General features: G+C 40.6%; 1 protein-coding gene and 1 long non-coding RNA gene across 2 annotated transcripts in view; both read right to left on the bottom strand.

Annotated features, from left to right (window-relative positions):
- Positions 1-23706, bottom strand: part of LOC127371015 (uncharacterized) — a 91966-nt gene that overhangs the window by 23760 nt on the left and 44500 nt on the right. The window lies entirely within an intron of this gene.
- On the bottom strand, positions 861-22374 carry lmo4a (LIM domain only 4a). Its single transcript, XM_051413563.1, has 5 exons — positions 22049-22374; positions 10422-10669; positions 4426-4522; positions 4175-4333; positions 861-3635 (listed from the first exon to the last, which is right to left on the bottom strand). Exons 2-5 carry the CDS (start codon positions 10661-10663, stop codon positions 3627-3629), a joined length of 507 nt encoding a protein of 168 aa, XP_051269523.1. The 5' UTR covers positions 10664-10669; positions 22049-22374; the 3' UTR covers positions 861-3626.

Here is a 23706-nt window from a genome sequence, read left to right as displayed (position 1 = left end):
ATTGCGAAAATAGTTGCGATTTTATTTAGTTTTATAAAAATCATTACAAATCATGGGCAACGTGTTCTAGTGAGAATACAACTCTCTACTGGTGGAGTCAGCCATGTTTTTGTTACCTTAGAACAATAAAACAAAACACTGGCTGTAGATAGGGTATTTTGAAGCAACTATTTCTTCAGTAGAAATAGGTATAGATGAAAACCTCTGTCAAAAAAACCCTTAAATTATTATTTATTATAATTAAAAGAAAACTGTATCGCTACCTTACCACTGGTGAGATCTGAGTGAATCGACCCTTTACTTGAGCTGAACACTAAGCTGACTGTGTTGTCATTATTTACTCTACAATCTTCTCATAGTGATCTGAAGCAACAACCGAGACAAAACAAAAGCATTAAAGTCGACACAGAGGAAAATTGGTGTGACTCAGGATTGGAGTCCTGACTGAAAAACCAGAGGAATGCGTTCACCCTCCATCATTATGAAAGAGCACTTTGAAACACTACCATTAAAGAGCCCCATTGTTGCTGTGAATGTGAAGCTAATTGGACTAACCCTGCGAGAGGAGCCGCCGAGTTCTCCGGGCCCGTTAATTTGAAGAGTCACAGCTGGCTACTCATGTGCGCCTCGACCCGTCCTGCGTGCCTCGGCTCAGCCTTTAATTCGGCTCTGCAGAAAGCCACACAAACAATATGGAAAAGGAGTGATCCTAAAATTAGCATGGAAGAGATGATCTTGTAGTTTCCACGCCAAATGTACATATAAAAACGGCTAATTTAAAAAAGGCGCATTTCGTGCCAAAAAGCAATCATGACAAACCAGAGCGGAGACGTTGGAAAGATTAGAGACCAGCAAACATGTTAAAAATGTCAAGTTAAATGTTTTAATTTGAACGGACAGAGAATGGAGGAATATGAAACTTTTTATGGTTGAAAACAATGCTGCATATTCTGACTTTGCTTTTTCCCCTCAGACAGCTACAGAGAGCACAAACTGCTGGCTGCCTGGTGCCCACAGGAAAAAGCTCCCTCCCTTTTAATTAGACCAGCTCACCAGATTAGGCCTCATTAGGCTGCAACACTGGAGCGCAGCTAAAGCCCATGCAGGCCTCCAGCGCATCCCACTTTAATTGCTTCTGTAATGGCCTCGGCTCAGGCCTTTGAAATCCCATTCCTGTGGGTAATCAGCCATGTTTGTCTGAGAACCGCAAGCGTTTCTTACTTCTTACTCAGAAGAAGCTCGTCGCTACACGCTCAACTGTAGCTTTAGCCAAATCATCCTCGACACAATCACACACTCATCACACGTGAGCTGAATGGCTAAATTATTATTAGTTCTTCTGAGAGGACTTGTTCTCTTTCCATACAGCAATAAAACTCACAAATGAAAAAAATTGCAACACAGAAAACATGATTCATACACTGTAGCACACAACACAACAGGATATTAGTGCACTTTGAACATATCTTCCTTCGAATGTTCATTAGCTATGAACAGATGAGTTTACACTGTAAAAACCGTTACTGCAATAAACATTTAGAATGTACAGTATATGTCACTGGCATCATGATCAAGCGTAAAGATTATTATGGAGGCAGAGCACTGATCTTCTTGGCCCTGTAGTGCTGTAGCTGGGCTCCTACCACAGTCAAGAATCCTTGTGTATCTCCGTCACTGTGTAGAAGCGATTATAAATCCAGAACGGCTTAGTTATTGAAATCACAAGCATTTTGGGGAATATAAAGCAATGAAATACAAAGGAGAACCCCCGCTTTGAGAAAGACTTTCATTTCTTCAAACAGATATTTAGAACCAATAACTGCTGACTTAAATCAAACTGTAAGTGGAATCTCTGCTTTAAAGGACTGTGCTGGTGGGTTTTCCTGTAAAAGCACATTAAAAGCGCATTCATGTGTACACAACTACACTATACTGTGACGGATGTTTACAGTTTGGGTGAAAATTAACCATTCACCTTCATTTTCTCTTCCAGGTTCGACTAAGCTGGAGGTTATATTTTTAGTGATGTGGCTGTGTTCTGAGATCAGCCAATGAGTACGTTACCATAACTGACAGAACCGACAGCCAAAGTTAAATCCCAATTGTAATAAACCATGCTGAAGGGAATGTCATTAGTGTTGCAGGTATGCTCACCACTCTGCACTGTGAGTTTCTCTTTGTTCACAGAAATACTGTTTCCATTCACTTTCATTGTGCTCTAAGCTAATTATTTACAGTTGTCTTTTCTTCGCCGTAATCCCAATCAAGGTTGAGGGACCGCCAACAACTCGACCCTGAGGTTGTTTCATGGTAAAAGCCTGCCTGTAAAGGGAAGGCCACCAGACTTTTCACATTAAAAGTCTAGAGGAAGAGTTGAATTTTATTCATGTGTTTGCTGCGTTTCAGTAGTTGTTCAACGTTCCCGCTGCCGCCATCAAAAGTTGTTCCATTTGTGTGAACAGCCTCAGAGATGTGTATATCACCTACAATGCATTGCAGTTGTGCATATAGGTGATATAACGTAAGTTATTAGTAAGTTATATAAGCAGAGTTAATGGGATCATCCTTATGAAAACCATAAGGATGAAAAGTGCCCTTCATGTAATATATGCTGTTATGTAATACCAAGAGCTGAGGGTGAGTGAATGTGGGAATGTGGAACTACTAATGAAACGCAGTTGTGGTACTGTAGCTTGTTTGGGGAAACAGGCAGAGTGGAAATGGACATAATGCTGAATTTATCAAGACAAAATGTAAAGCTGGAGGAAGTGTTGAGTCTGGGGAAATTAGAGATAGAGGCCTGTCTCTAATAAAGGCACCATTCTCTGTCACTGTGGTGAATAAAGACCCTGGCCACTATTTGAGAATTTATGGCGTACATAACTTGTAGTTAATGGGCTAAAACAGGAAAAAACACACCAGTATGGTCCTTTATTACTGCAAAATATGAGATATCAGTTTTGTACAATTGGAGAATTCAAGCTACTTCTGTCCGTGGTAGGAATGCTACCACCAGAGGGCGACTATCACTTCCCCCAACACACGGGTAAAAAACAATCTGTGCATTTGTTGAAAATTTCACAGAGAACCACACAGAAAAATAGTCAGTCTATCAATATAGATGTTTTCTAGTTCAGCTGTCTCTTGGGTGTGGAAGAAAACATCTAGTGGCTGAAATCATGACTCAGGAGATCCATATTTATATTCATATCAATCCAAAAGATGGTCACATTGCATGTGTAGTCTGTGTCACAGTCAGTGTTCCCTCCTTATTCAATTCCCACTGTCACTGTCTGGCCGGGTAAAGGTAATAGATGATTCCGCTGGAATTACACATATGGGATGATTCCAGGTCTTCCTTTGCCACCGTTAGCCATGCCAGTTCTCATCAGTAATATTGCCAGAGTTTACAACAGACAACAGTCTACTGTATAAATAAATTCCAACCATCCTCAGCATCCAGAGCACTGGACCGGCAGCAGTAATGACTACATCCAGATTGTCCATCAGAATGGAGGGCGCTCAACCAATGGCAGGATTTACAGGAGGAGGAGGAGGAGGGTGAAGAAGAGACAGAGGAGAAAAGGTGGGGGAGAAGGCACACATTTGGTTTTCCATCTTCTACCTCAGCAGACCTGGAAACAGCAGAGAGAAGAGGTTTGAAATGATACTGGTAACACCTTTGCTTTTCACACCATAAGTGCGTTGCCACACCACCTGTCGTTTTCAAACCTTCCTCATTTTGTCTGTTTACTTCCTCAGTTTTGTGTTAAAGAGAACAAAAGCCTGAGATGTTGCACTAGATTCAGAAAAGGGTTGGGTGCTGAACTCGGTACTTTTAAGGGTACCGACTGAATTACATCGGTACTACTGAGTACCGATTCACAATAAATAAATCAGTGCCACATTTCGGTTCCTGACAGCACATCTGGGTGAGAGAGTAAAGAGAGAAATAGAGAGAGTGAGACTAACGTGAAGTCGCCCCTTCAGCAGATAATGGGGCATTTTCACTCTTGGTTGACGTTAGCTTACAGTTTCCCAATAAGGGTTATTATTATGTTAGTATGCTTAAATAATGAATGTAATTGTGAATTACATACTATTTACAGGGAAATAGTTTTTTTATCACAGAGAGAGATTCCCAACCCTAGTTCAGCATTACATGGCCTCTCACCTTCTGGTCAGACATCATGCTGTTAGGCTGCAGTGGAGTTGGATGTCCACTGAGCAGACCACCTCCCGGCCGGTCATGTTCGCAGAAGATCGTCCCATTGATGTAGTGAAAGCGGTCTCCAGGGACCAGGCGGTTCCTGCAGGTGGCACAGGTAAAACACTAGGGGAAGAGAGAGCAGCATCTTTAACTATGTATCAATTATTATCAAGCTGAGTTTACTGAGAACAGAATGATGATGTTGTCATGCTCACCTTAAGATGGTAAACGTTGCCTTGCGCTCGCATCACCATCTCACTGGCAGGTATAGACTGTCCACATGCACTGCAGGCTCCACTGTGTCCAAACAGCCTGCAAATAAAACACAAGTCTGTCACCATCAACAGCAACACAACATGCACCCACAACCAGGGTTTCATTTCCAAATGTACAACTTTGATGTCCAATGTTTTTGACAAGGAACTGATCCTTTCTTCATGAGGATTCATTTTGTCTGAGGATGTTTCTAGCTTTGTCACCCTCATCAAGTCTCCAAACTCAAAAAGCAACAGTGTACTCAGCTATTTTAGTGAAACTTCGACTGTGTAATATTGAGTACATGGATGGAGCAGAGTAGTGGAATGTGTTGCAGGAATGAATCCATTGGATTGGCTGTTCTTTCTATAGGACTGTAGTTGCCGTTAGCTATTTAGCTCAGTTCTGCTCAGACTGGGAGCTCGGAGCACCAAGGAGTGATGGTGTTTATAACGCTAGCAAAGGAGCTTTGGACCGCTGGGAAGAGGAGGTTTTCAGGCCAAGGGGTCGGGGGAAATGCTGACGGGGAGCAGAGCCAAAATGGGCACCAGAACCGGAGCCAGGCCATCACCATTCTCTACAGACATCATGGCAGAGACGAAGAGACTAAGATATATGAGAGAGAGGGAGAGAGAGTAACCGAGCAAGAAGCTGCTGGACAAGAGTAAATGTGAGACTAGCTTTTAGTCGATGGTGAGCTGATCTTCTTGCTGTTGGATTAGTCAGTAATATTAGCGGATTTGCTATGTTTTGTGTTGTTACACTTGCTTGTTGTTTGGCTGTGTTAGCAAAGTTAGATTTTGATCATAAATAAACAAATACATGTGTCCATATTTTGCCCTTTCCTAAATGACAAACTGAACAGTGATTTCACTCTTCTCACTTGTCAGGCTGTTCAGTCTCATCAAAGGTAAGCCATTTATAGTCTTTGTCTTCACTGTGTGTTTTTATTATGCTTATGGCACAATCTTCACACTGCTGTTTGTGTGACTCTGCAGGAGTAGACATGCTCCTGCGGCTGTGTGACTGCGGCCATCATACCTTTACGGAGTTCAGTCTTATCAAATTACAAACGGCTGTGCAGCATTTCAATCGACTCGCCTGTACCTGAAACAATGCAGACCTTTGTGTTGTTTTAACAGCGTTGTGTTGCGTCTCATGTTGGGTTGTAAAAGCTCATCATAGTTCATGTCTGTGGGATTTGTCCTTCACTGCTGTATGCTATGGTTCCTGTGTTGCCTAAGCAACCTTAGCCACATGGATTTGCTGTTGTGTGGCACCTTGAGGTCGTGTGTATTATATACAAGGTCATCTAGATTTCCTTTGCATCTAACACGAACACCCGACCATTCTGGCATCTGGACCTTAGTGAGAAAGTCAGAATACACTCCGGAGATGCACAGTACATCACATATCAGCATCTACAGTATATGTTTGGGTAAAAAGCTCAATTCTGTCTCAAAATTGCTGCAGCTGTAGGCATATCCCTAGCCTAGCATCGGCAGACTCTCACTTCCAAGGAGGCACAGACCAAAATGCCTGTAGACGCAGTTGGATAGATTTACAACCAATGAGAGCAACGAAAAGTGTTGAAAAGTTGGGCCGGCGTTGAAGCAGAAAAAAAACATCAGCCTGTCACAAACATTTTCAAATTACAGTTAAGCAGTACACAAGTGTGTTTGTGAAAACATTTTAGGGAAGAAATAGGAAACGCAGTAACAGAATCTTGATTAATATTTGATGATCAGCAATGCATGGTTTTTGTTTTTATTGCTGCCAAACAGTCATATAATTTAAACCTATAGACCAGCAGACCTAGTATTGACTCATCTTTTAATATGCAGGGTTCATTATAAAGTGCCTCAGGTTTATTCCAGGTAGGTGGTCAGCATTACCTCGCTTTTGTGGCATGCTTGGCTGTTCTCACCACAACCGATTTTTCCTCTTAGGTCTCTGGAGAACTGAGTACAGCTTACTACAGTTTACCTGTCACCATAACATTATGGCCACAGCACAGGAGTAACAGTTCAAATCAAGTAGAATTTATGTTGTTTAACAGATGATTCAGGCACTCAGGGATGGGACGATATACCATTATATCTTGTATCAGTATAAAGACACTCACACTAACACTAAATTTATCATGTTGAATTTCCATCATCGTGATAATTGTGAATATACTCTTTGATTCATTGCTTACCTTGGAAAAGCTGTCTACCTCTCCAGCATATAGTCCTATATTGATTTCCTGATTTATTTTGAACAAGGGGACAAGGGCGAAATAGTAGATAGATTCTAAAATAAAGAATGACGGAGAGGAGGCGCCTATCTGTAAGATAATAAATATATTAATTTCTTAACAAAATGCAAGGTAAAGTGATTCCAGTATGTTTTAGTGCCATTTTAAAAGTATAGAATGTATTTTAATGATTATGGTGATGATGATGATAATGATGGTGTATTATAATTATTTTGGCCAAGATAATGGAAAATGTCCAGGTTTCCCAATGGGTGTGTTCCTCTTTGTTGACCTGGACGGACCTGCAGACTGAAAGCAATTAGATAGAGCTACCTACAACCAATCAGAGCAGTGAAACTTGTTAAATTCACATCTGAACTGATTATACTCAATCATCATATAAACCCCACCCCATATTAAATAAATGGTTGTGATTGGCCCGATTGGATCCAAGGCTGGTGGAATTTAGTTAGAATGGAATGGTGCAGGCCATGCACAACAGCCAGAGCTGGGCATATTTGTCTGGCTGCACATGTAACAAATGCTGACACACACACAGACCTAACAGAAGAGGTCAGCTCTGTGTGCTGTGAATGTGGCAGCACACAGCTTTACTGTATCTATCAGAGGCTGCGGAACTGCAGCAGGTTGAAGTTTTAATAGGAAGCCTCTGTCATCATTATAACCTCTTGTGAAACCGATGCCCTGTGACACTTGACCAGTTCGGGTGCTCCCTCTCTCTCTTTCAATGACTGCACAGAGTAATGAATTTTTTATCTTAATCCAAACAGTCATTTAATGAGTACGCCTGAGAGGATTCTTGTTCTCCTTAATTAACGCACACACACACACACACACACACACACACACACCTCTTCAGGCTCAGTTACAGCTCATCCTGCTTTACTGGCATGAAGGGTGAAAATCTGAGGACCCGACCAGAACCAGGCCTAAGGTCAACACTTTCTATTCCACCTCGGCTCAGAATTGGGTCCCACTAAACTTTGCTATGCTCGTGTCTGAGTAAAATGCCAAGCGGCATTGACACACCAACACCAGGAAAATCTGCTATTTTTTGGTGCCAGCTGGGAACCAACTTTTCAGGTTCTGAGCCAATTTAGTTTTGATCAAGTGCAGTTTTAGTGTCTTTTGAAATTGGTTCCAGTCACTAGAAGCGGCAAACTGGACTGAGTGACAGCTGAAGGAGGTACAGACTTTAGGAGTGACCAAAGTAATTAACTTGCTGGAAATGAACTGCGGTTACTGTTGGAGATATTGAGTAGTGAGCAGAGGGCTTTTGCCAATGAAAGTTTATTAAATTAACTGATTCCAGTGCATTTGGGGTGGAGTGTTGGTCAGTTGACGAAATCAGTGGTTCTCAACCTTTTTCCTCAAGGAAACCCTTTTCTGTGTTTTCTTGTCCCTGACGCTTGGCCATTGTTCTAATAGACAAATCAGATTAGATTAGTACTATTAGATGAAGTTTTTCTAGCACAGCTTAAAATGAAGAAGGCCTCACAACCACACATGAAGGTTTGGCAACCCCTAGTGGGGGTCCCAAGCCCAGGTTGGGAACCACTCGACTACAAAATACAGATTACAGATGATGAGTGTTGATAGGCACCTGTGACAAAGCGGATGGCAGTGTGGTAGATAACGTCCAGTTTACTGAGGCAAACCTGTAGATTAAGTCCACAAAACAACTCTAATAACATCTACTGAGGATCAGACTGGTTGACTTGACACATTAGGGGTATCGGTACACTGCCTAGACTGACGCAGCCACACCCAGTGGACACTGGGGTTTAACCACTTTTTGAGCTTGCAAAGAATTCCCTTACGGTCGCTTCAGAGCCACATTTAGTTTAAATAAGCTCGATGTTGGGCTGCTCACAACAGCAACCACTCTACATCCAACTTCTAATTTGGAAGAACACCACTGTAATGCCACATGAATATTAATCAGGAGCTTTTTGATATGCACCTGAATAAACATCTGTACTGCTGACCCATTTTACTGCCGGACTAAATGTGGAATTTCTTCAATACACAGACTGACTATGCAGTGTATCTTATTGCAGATCATGGTGTAATTTGAGTCTACAGTGTGTGCTTTATTTATGTCATGAGAATTTCTGAAAGGCCAGTGTATTATTACTGGCCTGATATACAAAGTCTGCTGTGTCTCAGCTCCTCCTTGGCGGGCCTTGAGCTGCGGCTTTCCACATGCAGCCCTGTGTTTGCCCCGGAGATGTGGGCACCCACAAAATGCCCATCCGTCTTACACACTAACTGGCACACTGTCTACAAAGAACAAAACACAGGAAAAGGGCTGCACACACACTCTTTTACCATGATTACTATGGCATTTTTAACAGTGATAAATAGTGGTGCCAAACATTAGCATACTATATATAGTCTGTGAATTTGCAGGTACAGTATAAGCGGGTTAAATGACAGCAGGCAGAATAATGACTTCCTGCAGAGATGTTTTGATCTGGAAAAGTGGTGAATAGGGAGGGCTAAACTGGGTTCTTCGTTTTTGAGAATGAGGTGAACAGTGTGTTAACGTTTTTTCTAGAATTCTGATTGACTGTATTTATATCCTGCGGTGTGGTGTTATCATGCTGTAGGGCTCCCATCCATTTGAGCTGCCTTCTCCTCTCAAGGCTTCATGCAGCTGCAGGTTCTCATTTGATCAACAGACTTAAGACACGACTTGGACTCGAGTCACAAATTCTATTTTACTTACTTTATTTGACTCCACAAACTCAAGGACTTACAGCTCGACTTGGACTTGATCACCAGTGACTCGTGACTTTACTTGGAACTTGAGCCTTTTAACTTGAGAATACTCAAGTCCACAGATTAAAAGTATCTTATTTAAAAAGTGTGCAATGAATCATTTAATTTCCTAAAACAACAATGACTATTCATTCCAAGAAAGTCCACACTTAATTCCCCACATGCACTCAGTCTGAACGAATCCAACAACATCCAATCAGGTAGCACGAGAGAACTAACATGCCATGAAGACCTAACATTACGTTACTGAGCGCCAGCTGGAAGAAATGATACCAAAGATCATTTTGTTTCGTTTGTTCTGTTGTTAAATGGCGTTACATTTGGTGAAGAGCGCATTATGACTTGTTTAGGACCGAAATGTATAAGATGAAATGTGAGGAAGGTTCCATCAGATCAGTGTAGAGCGATCATGGATGTAATATAGAGGCATTGGAGTGAAAAGTTAAATCAGTTAAATGTTCGCTATGTCACAATTTTTTAAGTCGTGTTTCCATCTCCCATTATTGCATTAACTGTTCTTCCAAAAATGCAAAAATCCCCTCAACCTTTTTGTGAAATTGTTTTGCTGTTTCATCAACCTTTTCAAATGTTGATGGTAACTTCAGAGTAAGTACTTAAGACCATTTCTCATGCACGTATTCCTTTTCTTTCTTTAGGAAAGGAACAAGTCGATGAATCGAGTAGTCCAACGACACAAAATGAATGGCAACTACTTTGATAAATGATTCATCATTAATGTATTTCCAAGCTAAAATGAACTAACATTACCAGTCCCACCTTCTCTTCTTATGATGTTTGCTGCTATTTTTTGTCTTATGTGACAGTAAACTCAATATCTATGTGTTCTGGGCTGTTGATTGGAGAAAATAAGCAATGAGAAGACTTTAAACATTATATAGACCACTGTCTCACCTGATGTAGTCGTTCTTGCAAAGGATCATGCCTCCCTTGCTGTAGCAGGTGCTGCTGTACTCGCCCAACTGAGCGTGGCAGCAGGAACACTTGAGGCATCGTGTGTGCCAGTATCGCTCCATGGAGAAGAGCAGGAAGCGGTCTGCGATTCGACCGCCGCATCCTGCGCACGACCTGCCTGCCGCCCCCCCGCCACCGCCCATCACTGCCACTGTGGGTGCCTCCACCCTGCTGTTCACCATAGCGACCTGAAGAAAGGGAAAGAGGTAAAGCAGAGAGGGCGAACAGTTGAGGCAGGCAAATATTTAGTGGAAACAGTTAAAGTATTTCATTCTTAAATGAAAAGCTCCACACTGCTGACGTTACAGAAATGAATGCCTCCCTCCACAGCATATGCAGTTTAGATGCTGCATATACGTAACCCCACACACATTACTTGGTTTGTATTTTGCTGAACTGGAATTAAGATGTTGTTCTTCAATCTAAAACAGAGTGAATAGATAAATAATAAAAGGTTGTATTTATCTATACAGTATTGGCATATAGGCCCATTATTGCACATGCATATTGGAATCAGTGCATATGTTGGCTGATTAACAGAAATGCCAAAGATATGTTTGACAAACAGTATCTCCAGTACATAGTTTGTCACAATATAAAAGAAAAAGTACATTGTTATTGGGATCAGCAACTCAAAACAAGAACTTATCCTGCAAGCGGGACTAACCAGAAATTGTTAATTTAAGCCTGAAGTTGATACAGGGTGATCAGAAATTGCTATATTTGTTAAAAAACTATTTACAGAACAGCCCCAGAATTGAGCTTCAGAGCAATATTTTTGATAACGATAACGAGATCTATTTATAAACAACTTTTGTAAAAGTACTTCTATTTATTGTTTTTTAGAAAAAGGATATTGAAATATTTTAATCTGACAATACTGGTAAAAAAGACATTATCTGTAGCAGAAACTAATTTCAGCAGATGCTGGTGCAAGCTCCTCTACTGTCCAGTGACTGACTCTTCAGCCGACAGAGCTCCGTGGTGAGCAGAATACACACCCTTCATCTCTCTGACTGTGTGGAAAAATGTTCCCATCACAGATAATGGCCAAAAATTACAGGTAAAACATGAAGGAGTTCAGCAAGGTGCAGCTGCTCTACAGTGGACTGCACTGGAACTAATTATGTTTCTCATACCTGTAGATAGGGTGCATTGGAGAAAAAACATCAGTAATCATTTTGAATATTATTATCACCCACTGATGCCGACTCTAGGTTGACTATGAATATGTCCAGGTTTAGGTATATGGGTGGCAATTGATGACATTTTATTGATACCAATGCCATTATCGATTCTGCTCTTCGGCCCGATACTCACTGATTCCTGATCAACTTTCTGTGCAGAAAAAATGCTTTTAACGGAGAATATTTACACTGTAACGGACGTGCTACTCAGTTTAGAAGCAGTGGCACTCTAGAATTTAGGCTTATGTTGCATAGAAAGATATTTCAGCATATTTCTGGTGTTGGCAGTTACTTGAAATAATGATATTACAGACATTACAACTAGCACTGCTGTCATCTTTGTGAAATAAAGCCATGCTTTGGACCGTTTTCTTCCTTTCTGCCATTACTCCTTATTGGGTAGACCCATTTGATTTATAATCATATTTATTGGCCATGTATTCATACACACAGTGTACAAGAAATTTGGCTCCAGTATAATATATATTTAAACATATATGTATATATACAGTGGGGCCCAAAAGTCTGAGACCACACTGAAAACCTCTAATATTTTCAGGTGAACTATGAAATAATCAGAATGTTAAATTTAGATAGTAAGTTAAAGTTTTAGGTACAGCCCTATTTATCAGTTATCAATCGATTATTGTTTAGTGCATTAAAAGATAAAAAATAGGAGGAAAGACGCTGATCACAAGTTCCCAGAGTGCCTGTGAAGAGGTTTCTTTTAGAAAACACTTCAACTTATCACATCTTATCCCCAGTGGGTGCATCCCACGCTGTACGTTTACTGTACTGGGAAAGAGACAGGAACACAGCCCCGTGTTCCCAAATGTGGCTCTTGGCACTAGATCCAATCGATTGGTTTTGGAACTTCCTGGGGAAAAAAAAGCTTGGGGCTGTTTACTTGTGGGGGTATGGGAATGTGAAACAGGAAAACACACACACACACACACACACACACGCACACACACACACACACACACACACACTCCCATCAGAGAGTTGCAGTTTTACACCAAACAAGCTCAAAGTTGTGTCCAACTCAAACAAAACCACACACACTCTTTTCTGAGCCTACAAATAACTCTCAGTTTAACTTGATAATACGTCCCAAGAGGAGGCTCTTTGAAGCTGTGGTCCTCCAACAAATGTTATGGCTGCTCTATGGCGGGATGCCCACACTTCTCAGTTCTTCATCATCTCTTTCAAACATAAGGGAAACTTAGAAACAGTTCTAAATGGTTAAGTGCAGTTGCTATAGCTGTTAGTGTTACACTGTGCCATCAGGCAGCATTTACTGTATTCCTGCTTTCTTCATTTTTCCATTACAAACCTGAGCTGATTTCATGCACAGCTGGGAATAATATTGCTTTTGAATCGCACCAAGTACAACCGTGGCAGTGTGTGCTACTCAGCAATGAGTCAGCAGCACAACCTCTTCAGCTGCTTCCATGATTTATAATTAGCGCCAACAACAACATAAAATAATTGCAGGGCTAGATTTCATTTTCCAAATGAGCAACAGCAGCACAATTTGTCCTCTAGAGCGTCTAATTTCAGCAAGGGCATGTTTAGCTTTACGACTCGCCTTCCCACAAGATTATCTGAGATTGCAGCAGCTGGTCCTCCGCAGTGGAGCAGGCTGCCCTCAATACCCTCATTTTCTAGAGGAGACACCTGGCTCTAATCAGCCACAGGAACATCATGTTAAGAAGCCCAAGGCTGCGTTAAAACCACAAACAGCCTCGTGCACCGAGACCAAACCTTCCTGTTAGTGGATGAATGAGCTGATCTTTTGAATGACCTGAAAAAATGTGTTCAGCTATTTAGGCCACAAATAAAACTTTAAAATTAAACCACCTGATGTGTCTTTTATCTGCATTACATTCTCTCTTAAGAGGCTGAAATCAAAAGGTGTTCCGCAACCTCCCCCCCCAACTTTTACAGTGGGTATATGAAGTCAATAAAAACCAAAGGACTCCCTGGTTCCTGGTTTTGATCATCAATCATCGGCACATGATGTTTACATCACATTCATATGTGTGTCTATGGTATCCAGCTCTCCCGTGCATCAGAGTCCACTCTTTTCATGTATGATGTCTACATTTTGGGGGGTCACTCAGCAGTTAAGGATGAACCCAGTTAATTTACTGTTAACTTGATTTTCCTTTGATCAACTTCTTACTTTCAGCTTGATTTCTTCCACAGCATCCTAGCTTTTCCAGTCACAATATCTGGGTTTCTATTTGTGACCAGTGTCTGTTTGCATAATTACTTTATGTTTCCAACTTCAGTTTGTCCCTTGTGCAAAATATTTCCCTAAGCTGAGGGTTTCATTTAGGAGCGTTGCATGTAGCCTCTTAAGTTGTCTCCTTGCCAAAGTGTTTATACCAGTAAGTTAGCTTCTCCAAAACCAACAACAAAGAGAAAAGGCCAGACTGGACACTGGATTAGAATATGGTTTTTCCTCAAAGAATGGAAGCACGTAATCCAAAGTAAAATTAACCCAGCCATAACAAATATGTACAAAAAGTACTAGTAGTAGTTATTACGACAGACAAGCTAACGCTAATACATGAGACAGAGTTATGCTACTTAGTCAGAGTTTGATTACCTAGCTATGAAGTTGCAAGTGCAAACTAATGGTCAAATACTCTCTAACACAGGGGTTCAAACTCAAATTGGCCCAAGGCCACACAAAATGGCAGTATTCTGAAAATATTTCCATTACCAACATACTTTTTATAAATTTTTCTATCATCATTTCAGTCAGACAACTCACGTTTGAAATGTTTATTACAGCAGTATAGCATATTTAGATTTTGGCGTCTAGGCTCCGACCTCATCATTCCTCACTGATATGTTTCCATAGAGATATTGGGGAGTGATGCGCAAATACCTTAAACCCCCAGCGGAGCCTACAGGTGGATGCTGGGGTGGTGGGGGGGCTTACAGAGCAGCAGCAGCAATATGGATGCAGGGCAACAGCGGCATTGACAGAGCAGAGGGAGAGCTGGGAAATTTGCAGTTTAAATAGACCGCCAGATTGGAAGGGTGCACTTGGTTAGTGATTATGGAATAAGGCATGTCATGTCTGAACTAGCTTGCAGGCTTCGCTCCATTTTATTTATTTATATTATTATATTATATTATTATATATTTAATTTCTTAAATTATAAGTTTTTTGCAGCCAAACAACAAATGAACTCCCAAAACCTGTTTTCGTCTCCATTGGCGTGCATTTGCTGGCACATTTGAATTTCTGCCAGTATGTAGCACCAAATAGAACATAATAATTTTTAAATACTATTGCATTTTATTTTAATTGTATATAAAACGGGTAGTTTAAAGTGACAATATAGAAATCTTATTTTCAATGTATCATTATTATTATTATTATAATATTGTATTTTTGACATGTTGTAAGGGGGGAGGGGCGTGGAGCGTCAGAAATGGCCCCTGGTCGGCAGTGTGAAATCCCTGCTCTGACAAGTTGCTCATCTCTCATAGTGTCCAGAGGGGTTTTGTGAAAAATGCGTCTTGGTATTGCCTCGTCTTCAGTCACCGTAAATTCAGCCATTGTCTTACCACTGTACCACTAATTATTTTACATTAAAGAGACTGGTATGGGAAAATCGTTACTAAGCAATGCGTAAGAGAATAGAATGCCACTGCCAAGGACAAGGGCAGACTGCAGCGTATCATTCGATCCGCTGAGAAGGTACAATCTGCCATCCCTCCAGGACCTGTACACCTCTAGGACCCTGAGTCTTAACTCATTAGACAGGATGCAGCAGTTAGTTCACCTAAACCTGCTTTGGTTCTGCTTGTGTGAGGCTATGTTTGAAATGTGAAAAGGAAGGAAGTGTGACACAAGGCCTTCCTCGGGACCACAGCTAAAGCCTTTAGGAGGGCAGCTCAGACGCCAGCTACAGTAACTGGCCAACCCTCCCACCTCAGTGAGAACTTCAGACCAGATGGACTGCTTCTTAATAATTATGAACACATACACAGAGAGGAATGGGAATACTTTCACCATGCATACCATGTAGTTTAAATTTCACCGGCATTAATTATGCTTAAATACAAGTCATGATTGGTCAAGCATATGTAAAACTTAGGTATCAGTGTACTAATATCAGTAGAGATTTATAACAAGAATATAGCAGCAACAACTATTCTCTATGTAAAGATATAGTGCAGTCATGGTGTCACTCTCCCTCTGCCTGTGTTGCTATCACAGCCTCTCTGTGGTTTGTTTCCATAGCCGGTGTGCTCAGTGTGCAGCTGAGTAGAGCCACTGAAACTGCTGTTTTTATCAACTACATTGGTGAATTAAGGATTTATTTTAGTTGGTGATGTAACAGTGGAAAGACTAACAAAGTGAGTTTTATTTTGTTTTTATCCCTCTGAACTTCTGAATGAAGATACGATGTTACAATAACATGCGAGTATTATAAATGTATCAACTTTGTTGCACATCTTCACTAAAACACTACACTAGTACTGGCACAGTCATAGCACATTATTGTTGCAAAACACTGGAACACAATGCTGAATTTATCATAAAGCTCTACCTGTGACTTCACCCTGCCATCCACAACGTGACAGCTGAAATTTGAGCAATAAATGTAAGTGGTTATTATGAAACATGAATGTAATACTTTATACTGAGAACACAGGATGTCTTATGTCACCCTGTGCTTCAATGGACTTGCTGTTTTTCCCCCCATCTATTTCCTGTCCTCAGTGCCAGATTCTTTTGGGCGGCACATCACCAGCCGTGAAATCAATTAGCGGGCCGAGTCTGCATAATACAACAGCTTCCACCCCTGTGAAATAAAGTGAGAGCAGTCTCTGGGTGGATCAAACAGCTCATGCACCAAAGTGGTGACCTCTTCTACCTTGCAGTTTGTCTCTCCTTTTATCATTCACTTGCAGTTATCACCAGCATCTCTATGGATACAAACACTTCCTCTTGATATCGTGCAGCTGATTGCTGGTGGAAGCAGTCTGACTGCTTCGACATAGAACAAGGTGTTAGGGGAATATACAGCAGTCAAGGTTCAACCAGAGAGGATAAGATGTCCCAGTTAATGAGTCCTTAAATTCTTCAAAAGTAAACCTGAAACATTTCCTTAAAATTAGTACAAGCAAAATATTCTCGGCCACGTGTGAAACTAACTGCAGCCAATGTAATCATCATACAAACACCTGTGTTAATTCAAGACATTTCAATTTGCCAAATAGCCCTCTGATACAATTCATATCCAATTAAAATGCAAATCCTGCATTTAATCATCTTCTGCAACCAACGCCTTGATATGTGTCGTCAGTGTCGTCAGGGAGCAGAAGCAGTGATACTGATATTTCAGAGTGAATCCAGGCTATCCAGAGCAGATTATTCTGCTGAATTTGACTGGGTTGGTAAGAAAAATGTTTATTTTTATTCATCCATTTATATAATTTCTTGTTTTGTCAGTACATGTGTATACTAGAACTTGCATATCATTAATAATTAATAAATAAATAAATAAACCTTTTGCTGAATATATCAAAAGCATTTTACTTAAATCTATAATTCTTGCACTGCACTGCACTGCACTTGAGCATGCTAAATCCACTCTATTTAATCTAAAACAAGGTCTATAGTAAGAATATTGAGAGGAAATAAAGAATATATATTCCTGGAACATTCATCTCTCTTACTATAGGATAGAAAGAGTCCTCATATAGATGCAAGTAAACTGCCTGACTTGACATTAGCCTTTAGTCACCGCCCTGATATACACATATCCAGCAGGTTGACCTATTCTAACCCCCATTGTTCTGTCTTCATTAGATTCTTGTACCCTTCCCGTTCAAAACAAAGACCAGTGAATAAGCAAGTGCTTTTGTTCTGCCCTGGTAATAGACTGACTGATGAAGTCTAGAGTCCACTAAGTACGGGTTTCCCGCTCATTTTAAAGGGACCAGGGAGTGCAGGGCAGGCTGTGTGTCCAGTGTGTATGCATGAGCGGTTAAATAAAGGAGAGACAATATGCAGGTCACATTATCGAGGTGTGACCAGAGTACACAGGCTATATGGAGACTAACCTCGGACAATCCCAAAATACCAGTGTTGTCGTGTGTGGCACTTTAATTTTAAAGTGCCACAAGATACCAAGCTGAAGCGCCACCTACCAGCCGGTTAAGGGGAGTGAGGAGTCAGCAGTCTAAAACAGAGCAGTCAATAATTTTTTTTTTTTTTAAATCATATAAATATGAAGATGATGGGTCCCGTAGCATGGAGATTAGCTGCAGACAGTTACACAGACCGACATGTACGAAAATTGGTACGCATGTGTATCATGATCAGACAAGCATATAGCCATACTCCAAACCCAACAGGAAGTCGGCCATTTTGGATTTAGCTGTCATTTTTGGCGTTGTAGTTTAACAAACTCCTCCTAGGGAAGTGATGGGATCGACTTTACGTTTGACACTGCAATCTAAAGACATTCACGATTAAAAGTTGTGCTATTTTTGACTGTACGTTGAATGGCATGTCGCTGGCGTGCCGTCAGCGTGCCGTCAAAGTCGGCCATTTTGAACAAACTCCCCCCTAGTGAATTGATCACTTTTATCAGTGCTCTTCGTCCCCAATCGTTGTGGTTGTTGTCGTCATCATTATCTTTATGTTCATCATCATCACCATCAGTCACTTCTATTGTAGTTGTTGCTACTGTTGTTGCTGTGCACCTCTGTCTCTGTCCTTCTGTCTTCATCTTTGTCTCTCCCTCTCTCCCTCCCTCTCTTTCACCCCAGCTGGTCGAGGCAGATGACCACCCACCTAGAGCCGAAGGATCTGTCCTAGGTTTCTGCCTTTTAACAGGCAGTTTTTCCTTGCCCTTGTCGCCAAGTGCTTGCTCATGGTGGTACTGTTGGGTCTCTGTTAATAATGTTATAAGGAGTTCAGTCTAGACCTGCTCTTTTTGAAAAGTGTCCTGAGATAACTTCTGTTATGAATTGGCGCTATACAAATAAAATTTAATTGAATTGAATTACTGGAATCCTATTTACCTTTCATTTTGTTAATAAACAAACATTTTTATTTTATCACAGATGCCTCATCTCCTTGTCGTTCTTTAGTGTAGCATCCATAGTATTTGCACACATCCGATTCAACTTTTTTTTGCGGGAATATAATGAGCAAACCAAGTCTTCAGCCATGGTGACAGGCACAGGATTTTGGAAAGATGAGACTCCCATTTGTGGCAATTCCAAAATTAGGGACGCACCAATTTACTGGCTGGACATCGGCGTATCTGCAAATAAGATGGCATTCACCGATGTTTATCTGCAGTGTCACATCAATTTTGCGCTGGCTAAATGTGTTGATTATTTTTAACTTGCATATTGGAGAAATAATCACCTGTTTTCTAGCACTGCACTCAAATACTCATGTGCTCCACGCAGCAGCACGGACAGTGAGCGGCTGATCAGCTCCAAAGTCTAACATCTTGGATGAGAAGAGAAATAGAGTTGCAACAAGGTAGAGATGCTAATCTTTGTTTCGGGGTCGGCTAGGGCTGCACAATTAATTGAATTATTGAAATTGCAATACAGCCAAGTGCAATATCCTGTCGGTTCTCCAGATGTAAGAAAACATGTTTGTTTGGTACGGACCCCAACAAATGTCACATTATCAATGAAATCAGTTAAAATAAAAATGTTGTTGCAAAAATCATCATTCTGACTAATTGAGAATCACATGGCAATCATAATATCTCTCAAAATAATCATTTTTTTATCCTATCGTACAGCTCTACTATGGGCACAGAATCGCTGCATCCCCATCGAGAATTAATTAGGAAATCAATATAGGACTGTACCATGTTAGCAAATATTAGATCATGCAAATTCACCGCAATATACTTATAAGAGTGTTTTTATGTAATCGCAATATGCGATAATATTGTACATGATTTCTTCCCATCCCTACATTGACTGGGTTGTGACCCACATGTATGTCTTGGGAGATTTTATTTGGGTCCCATATAAATGTGCAGAATTTCTTTCTCCTGCTAAATGCATATTTTTTTCCTAATTTATAAAGTATTTAAATTTGTGCACATTGTTTTACTGATGAGGTAAAAAACGAGAGCCTTAACTTTTCCTAAATGCGCAAAGAAAGTGGTCTGTTCAAAAATCCTCAATGCATTTATTTAGTCTCAATTATAAAATATTTAAAATGTGTATTGTTTTACTGATGATGAAGTTGTGATTTAGCAAACATTTATCTCTTCAAAATGGCTGCTTTACCTGTTCAAGAAAAGTGGTCAGGAACGGTCATTTGTGCACAAATTTGCTCTTCTCACTGTGAATGGGTCGCCATGGTTTGTCATTTCAAAAGTTTGGGAAACACTGCTATAGGACACAGCCACACACATGGTCCCCTCTGGGCTTACACCTGGCAGAGATAATGAAGAGAAACACACTTCCACTGCAGCCTGAGCTCGCTGAACAACTGCATGCAGTTTCAGGTTGACAGAGCCAATAATGGCTCATTTCCCTCAAACTGAATGCAACTGACCGATGGCTCTCATAATGTAACTCTCACACAGGAATAACTACTGTATTGGAATGTATTTATGGACTCCGTGGCAACAGTAATGTCCTAATTAGTACAAAGAGGCGAGATATGTTATCTGTTTCCATTAACAAGCCTCTGTCTGTTGTTGGGTTAGAGGTCACATCAGGCTGTGACAATAGGCACTTTTAGTACGAGTGATCCTGTAGAATCGCTCTAAGTTGATCACGCCGAGTAAATAATTACCCTTTAGGCATACAGGGGTTTGCATGTTTTCCAGCATGATGACTGGTCAGTGGGTTTTATACATGAATTAATATTAGGACTGAAAAGAGGGCCAATCAGTTGACTAGAAATTTTATGTGGCAATGATAATGTCGTTTTTTTGTCAATCTAAAATGCCAAACATTCTCTGGTTCCAGTTACTCAAATGTGAGGATTTGCTGGGATTCTTGGTTTATTTATCTGTGCACATTCATTTTCACTATTTTATACACACAGTACAAAAATGATTTCACATTTTTTCAAAGGCTTGACTCTCGTCAGCCATCACTGACATTCAGGCTGGGGTTTAGGTAATATTTGGTGGCACTTCACAACCTCATTTATTAGAGAACTTTGTTAAATGAAACTACTTAATTGGGCCAGTCGTTTGATCCTGAAAATGATTACCCTGTCCTTCTGTTGTATACATACACTAATTAAATCATGGATTCCACCAAACACACACTTCTCATCTGAGGTATAATTAACAAATAACCTCAGCTCACACAAGGCAGGGGGAAAGCTACTGAGTAAGCATGAGCGACGGCAGCAGAGACATCAGAGAGTAATGGTCAGACTGGGGCAGATCCAGTTTCCCTCTCTTGAGAAAGACATGCTGTTTCATTAAAACGGCTCCCTTTTTAATTAACACCGTGGGCACGGGCTCCTGCGGCAGGCGTGTTCTCTTGCAGAAGCCTACTACAGTTGCAGTCACATTATAAAGATGCCCTTTCAGTGCTGCGGTCCCACGCATACCAAAGTTACTCACAGCTTCAAAAGTAACAAGGGAACTGAGGTTGCAAATCTGCAGTGGCAGTTTGGTCAGATTAGGAGAGTAGGAACACACTACTTATTTTCATTGTCGAGTAATCTGTCTGCCATTTTCTCGCGTTGACCATAAATGTCAGAAAATGATGAAAAGTGATGCTCAGAGCCAAAGACGTCCTCACAGAGGACTAAAGAAAGCAGAAAATATTCACATTTGAGAAGCTGAAATCAGAGAATCTGCACTTTTGTTTTCTTCAAAAATGATTCAAACAACCAATCAATTATTTAAAAATGGCGATTAATTTAATAGGTGATAACTGATGGACTAACCGACTAAATAGTTACAGCTCTACTTATTTCACTAGATTTTCATTGAATTTTCTCCTTCTGTTAGGCCTACTAATAGCCCTACTACTACTACTACTGCTACTAACACTAACACTACTACTATCACTAACATTATTATTATTAATAATAATAATAATAATAATAATAATAATAATAGTGTAATAGTAACGTAAGTAATGTAATTGTTACTAAAAACTGAAGGAAACAGAAGAAAGTGCTCTTTTGGCGGCATTTTTAAACGTTTACTATTTACTAACGTCGTTAGCCGAGAGTACAAATGTGTCGTAATAGTCTATTATTATTATGATGATGATAACATACTGCGGTCAGTTCCCGTGGTTTAGCGAGTGATGTGAAGTGAAAATGAGTGATTTTGTGCTTTATTAATATGTCAGACTGAAGGTAATGGCATGTATAGAGCTCACCTTACTGCTGTGGAAGTGAGTAAGGACAGTCCTCTCGCCTTCAGCTGGAGCACAGGACCGAGCCAGGTGTAGCAGGAACAACCGGAAACTTTTCAGCTGCTGTACTCTCCACGCGCCGGTTTGTTGTCTCGTGCGGTGAAACCCCGAGCAGTGTTAGGAAACTCCTCTTATCTTTTCCCAGTTACGAAGCTTTCTGGCTGTGGACGGACATCAACAGCTCACTGACAGCCGCTCACCAAACCCTGTAGGTCTCCTGTCTTTGTTCCTGTACAGAGCCGAGCTCCCGCGGGCACAGAGCAGACGTTCCCTCAGTCATTTAAACGCCCTATAACTCACTCCTTCTCTGACGTACAGGGGGCGTGGCCCCGGAGCACTGCTGCTGGAGGGGAGTTTTGCCCACTTCAGGGTGTTCTAGTAAGTCACAATAGACCTTTTTCACAGCAGCCATTTTTTTCAGAGGAGTATAAAAAAAGCAGCACTGAGTATCTTCATATCACCCATCCTTCCCGTCCACCCCTATAGTAGTAAAGAAAAACAAAACCACAACAAACAGAAAAAATAAAATATGTATACTTAAGCAGGGTATACTATTGATGTGTCCTTGAATGCTCTTTCATACCAATATAGTACAACCAAAGTTTTCACAGCAGCCATACTGATTGAACAGTAGGGTAAACACGACATTCATGTCAAAATGGCCGCTGTGAAAAAGGCCCATTGTAAAAAACACTATCATTATCACTGGTGTTGGAATAAGTGTTTAGATGCTTTAGGTAAAAGTAGCAGTACTACAGTTCTACTTGAAAAATCAGTATTACAGCTGTAGGCTACTTAAAATGTGAAAAGTAAATGGCCCCTTTATCTTATCTGCACAAGATAGCCTAATAATTTGTACGCACATTTATCTTGTGCAGCAAGATAAAAAACAATAATTTCGGGTGCCCGGTTGGCTCAGTCGGTGGAGCTGGCGACCCATGTACAGAGTTGCTGCAGTGGCCTGGGTTCGAATCCGACCTGCAGCCCTTTGCTGCATGTCATCCCCCCTCTCTCTACCCACCTTTCCTGTCGATCTTCAGCTGTCCTATCCCATAAAGCCACGAAAAGGCCAAAAAAAACCCAATAATTTCTTTTGTGACTTCAAGGGCTCACCTGTTAGTTTTGTTGAGGGAAGTTACAGCTTTATCACTCTTTGTAGTACATGGTGACTATTTATAAATAAAAATTGATGTTCATGTGTCTGATATGTTTTTTCCACAAAAAAGTATAATTTTCACACTAAAATTCTTAAAAATGTAAAAAGATACACTGGTGTTTTAAAGTTGCATAAAGTTGCATAAACGGTCCTGAATTCAACTTCAAGTCTAAATAGGAATCAAAAGATACTCTTGTACATCATTTAGGCATACACTGGTGTTTTAAAGACTCCATTGATCTGACTAGCTGGGTAATTTACATCAATTGTTAGTTTGCTAGGTAACTAGCTTGCTAATCTCAATCAATCATTAACTTGTTACATCTGAAGGATAATGTTAACAAAACACTAGCAAACTCCTTCTAGCTCATTAAAACCTCCAGAATCTCTGAATATGCAAATGTTGTTCATTTCTAAAGTTTTCCTGCTGAACACAAGATGTCTCCTCCTTCACTGTAAAGTCCAT

Source organism: Dicentrarchus labrax, unplaced genomic scaffold (assembly GCF_905237075.1).
Source record: "Dicentrarchus labrax unplaced genomic scaffold, dlabrax2021, whole genome shotgun sequence".
Classification (NCBI taxonomy): Eukaryota; Metazoa; Chordata; class Actinopteri; family Moronidae; genus Dicentrarchus; species Dicentrarchus labrax.
This window is presented reverse-complemented; position numbering and strand designations above follow the sequence as displayed.

Excerpts from the sequence above, each read along its gene's own strand:
- lmo4a (XM_051413563.1), bottom strand. The coding sequence starts at position 10,663 with ATGGTGAACAGCAGGGTGGAGGCACCCACAGTGGCAGTGATGGGCGGT. Across the intron at positions 4,523-10,421 it reads TGCAAGAACGACTACATCAG|GCTGTTTGGACACAGTGGAG; the intron begins GTGAGACAGTGG and ends TTTTATTTGCAG. Across the intron at positions 4,334-4,425 it reads GCAACGTTTACCATCTTAAG|TGTTTTACCTGTGCCACCTG; the intron begins GTGAGCATGACA and ends CTCTTCCCCTAG.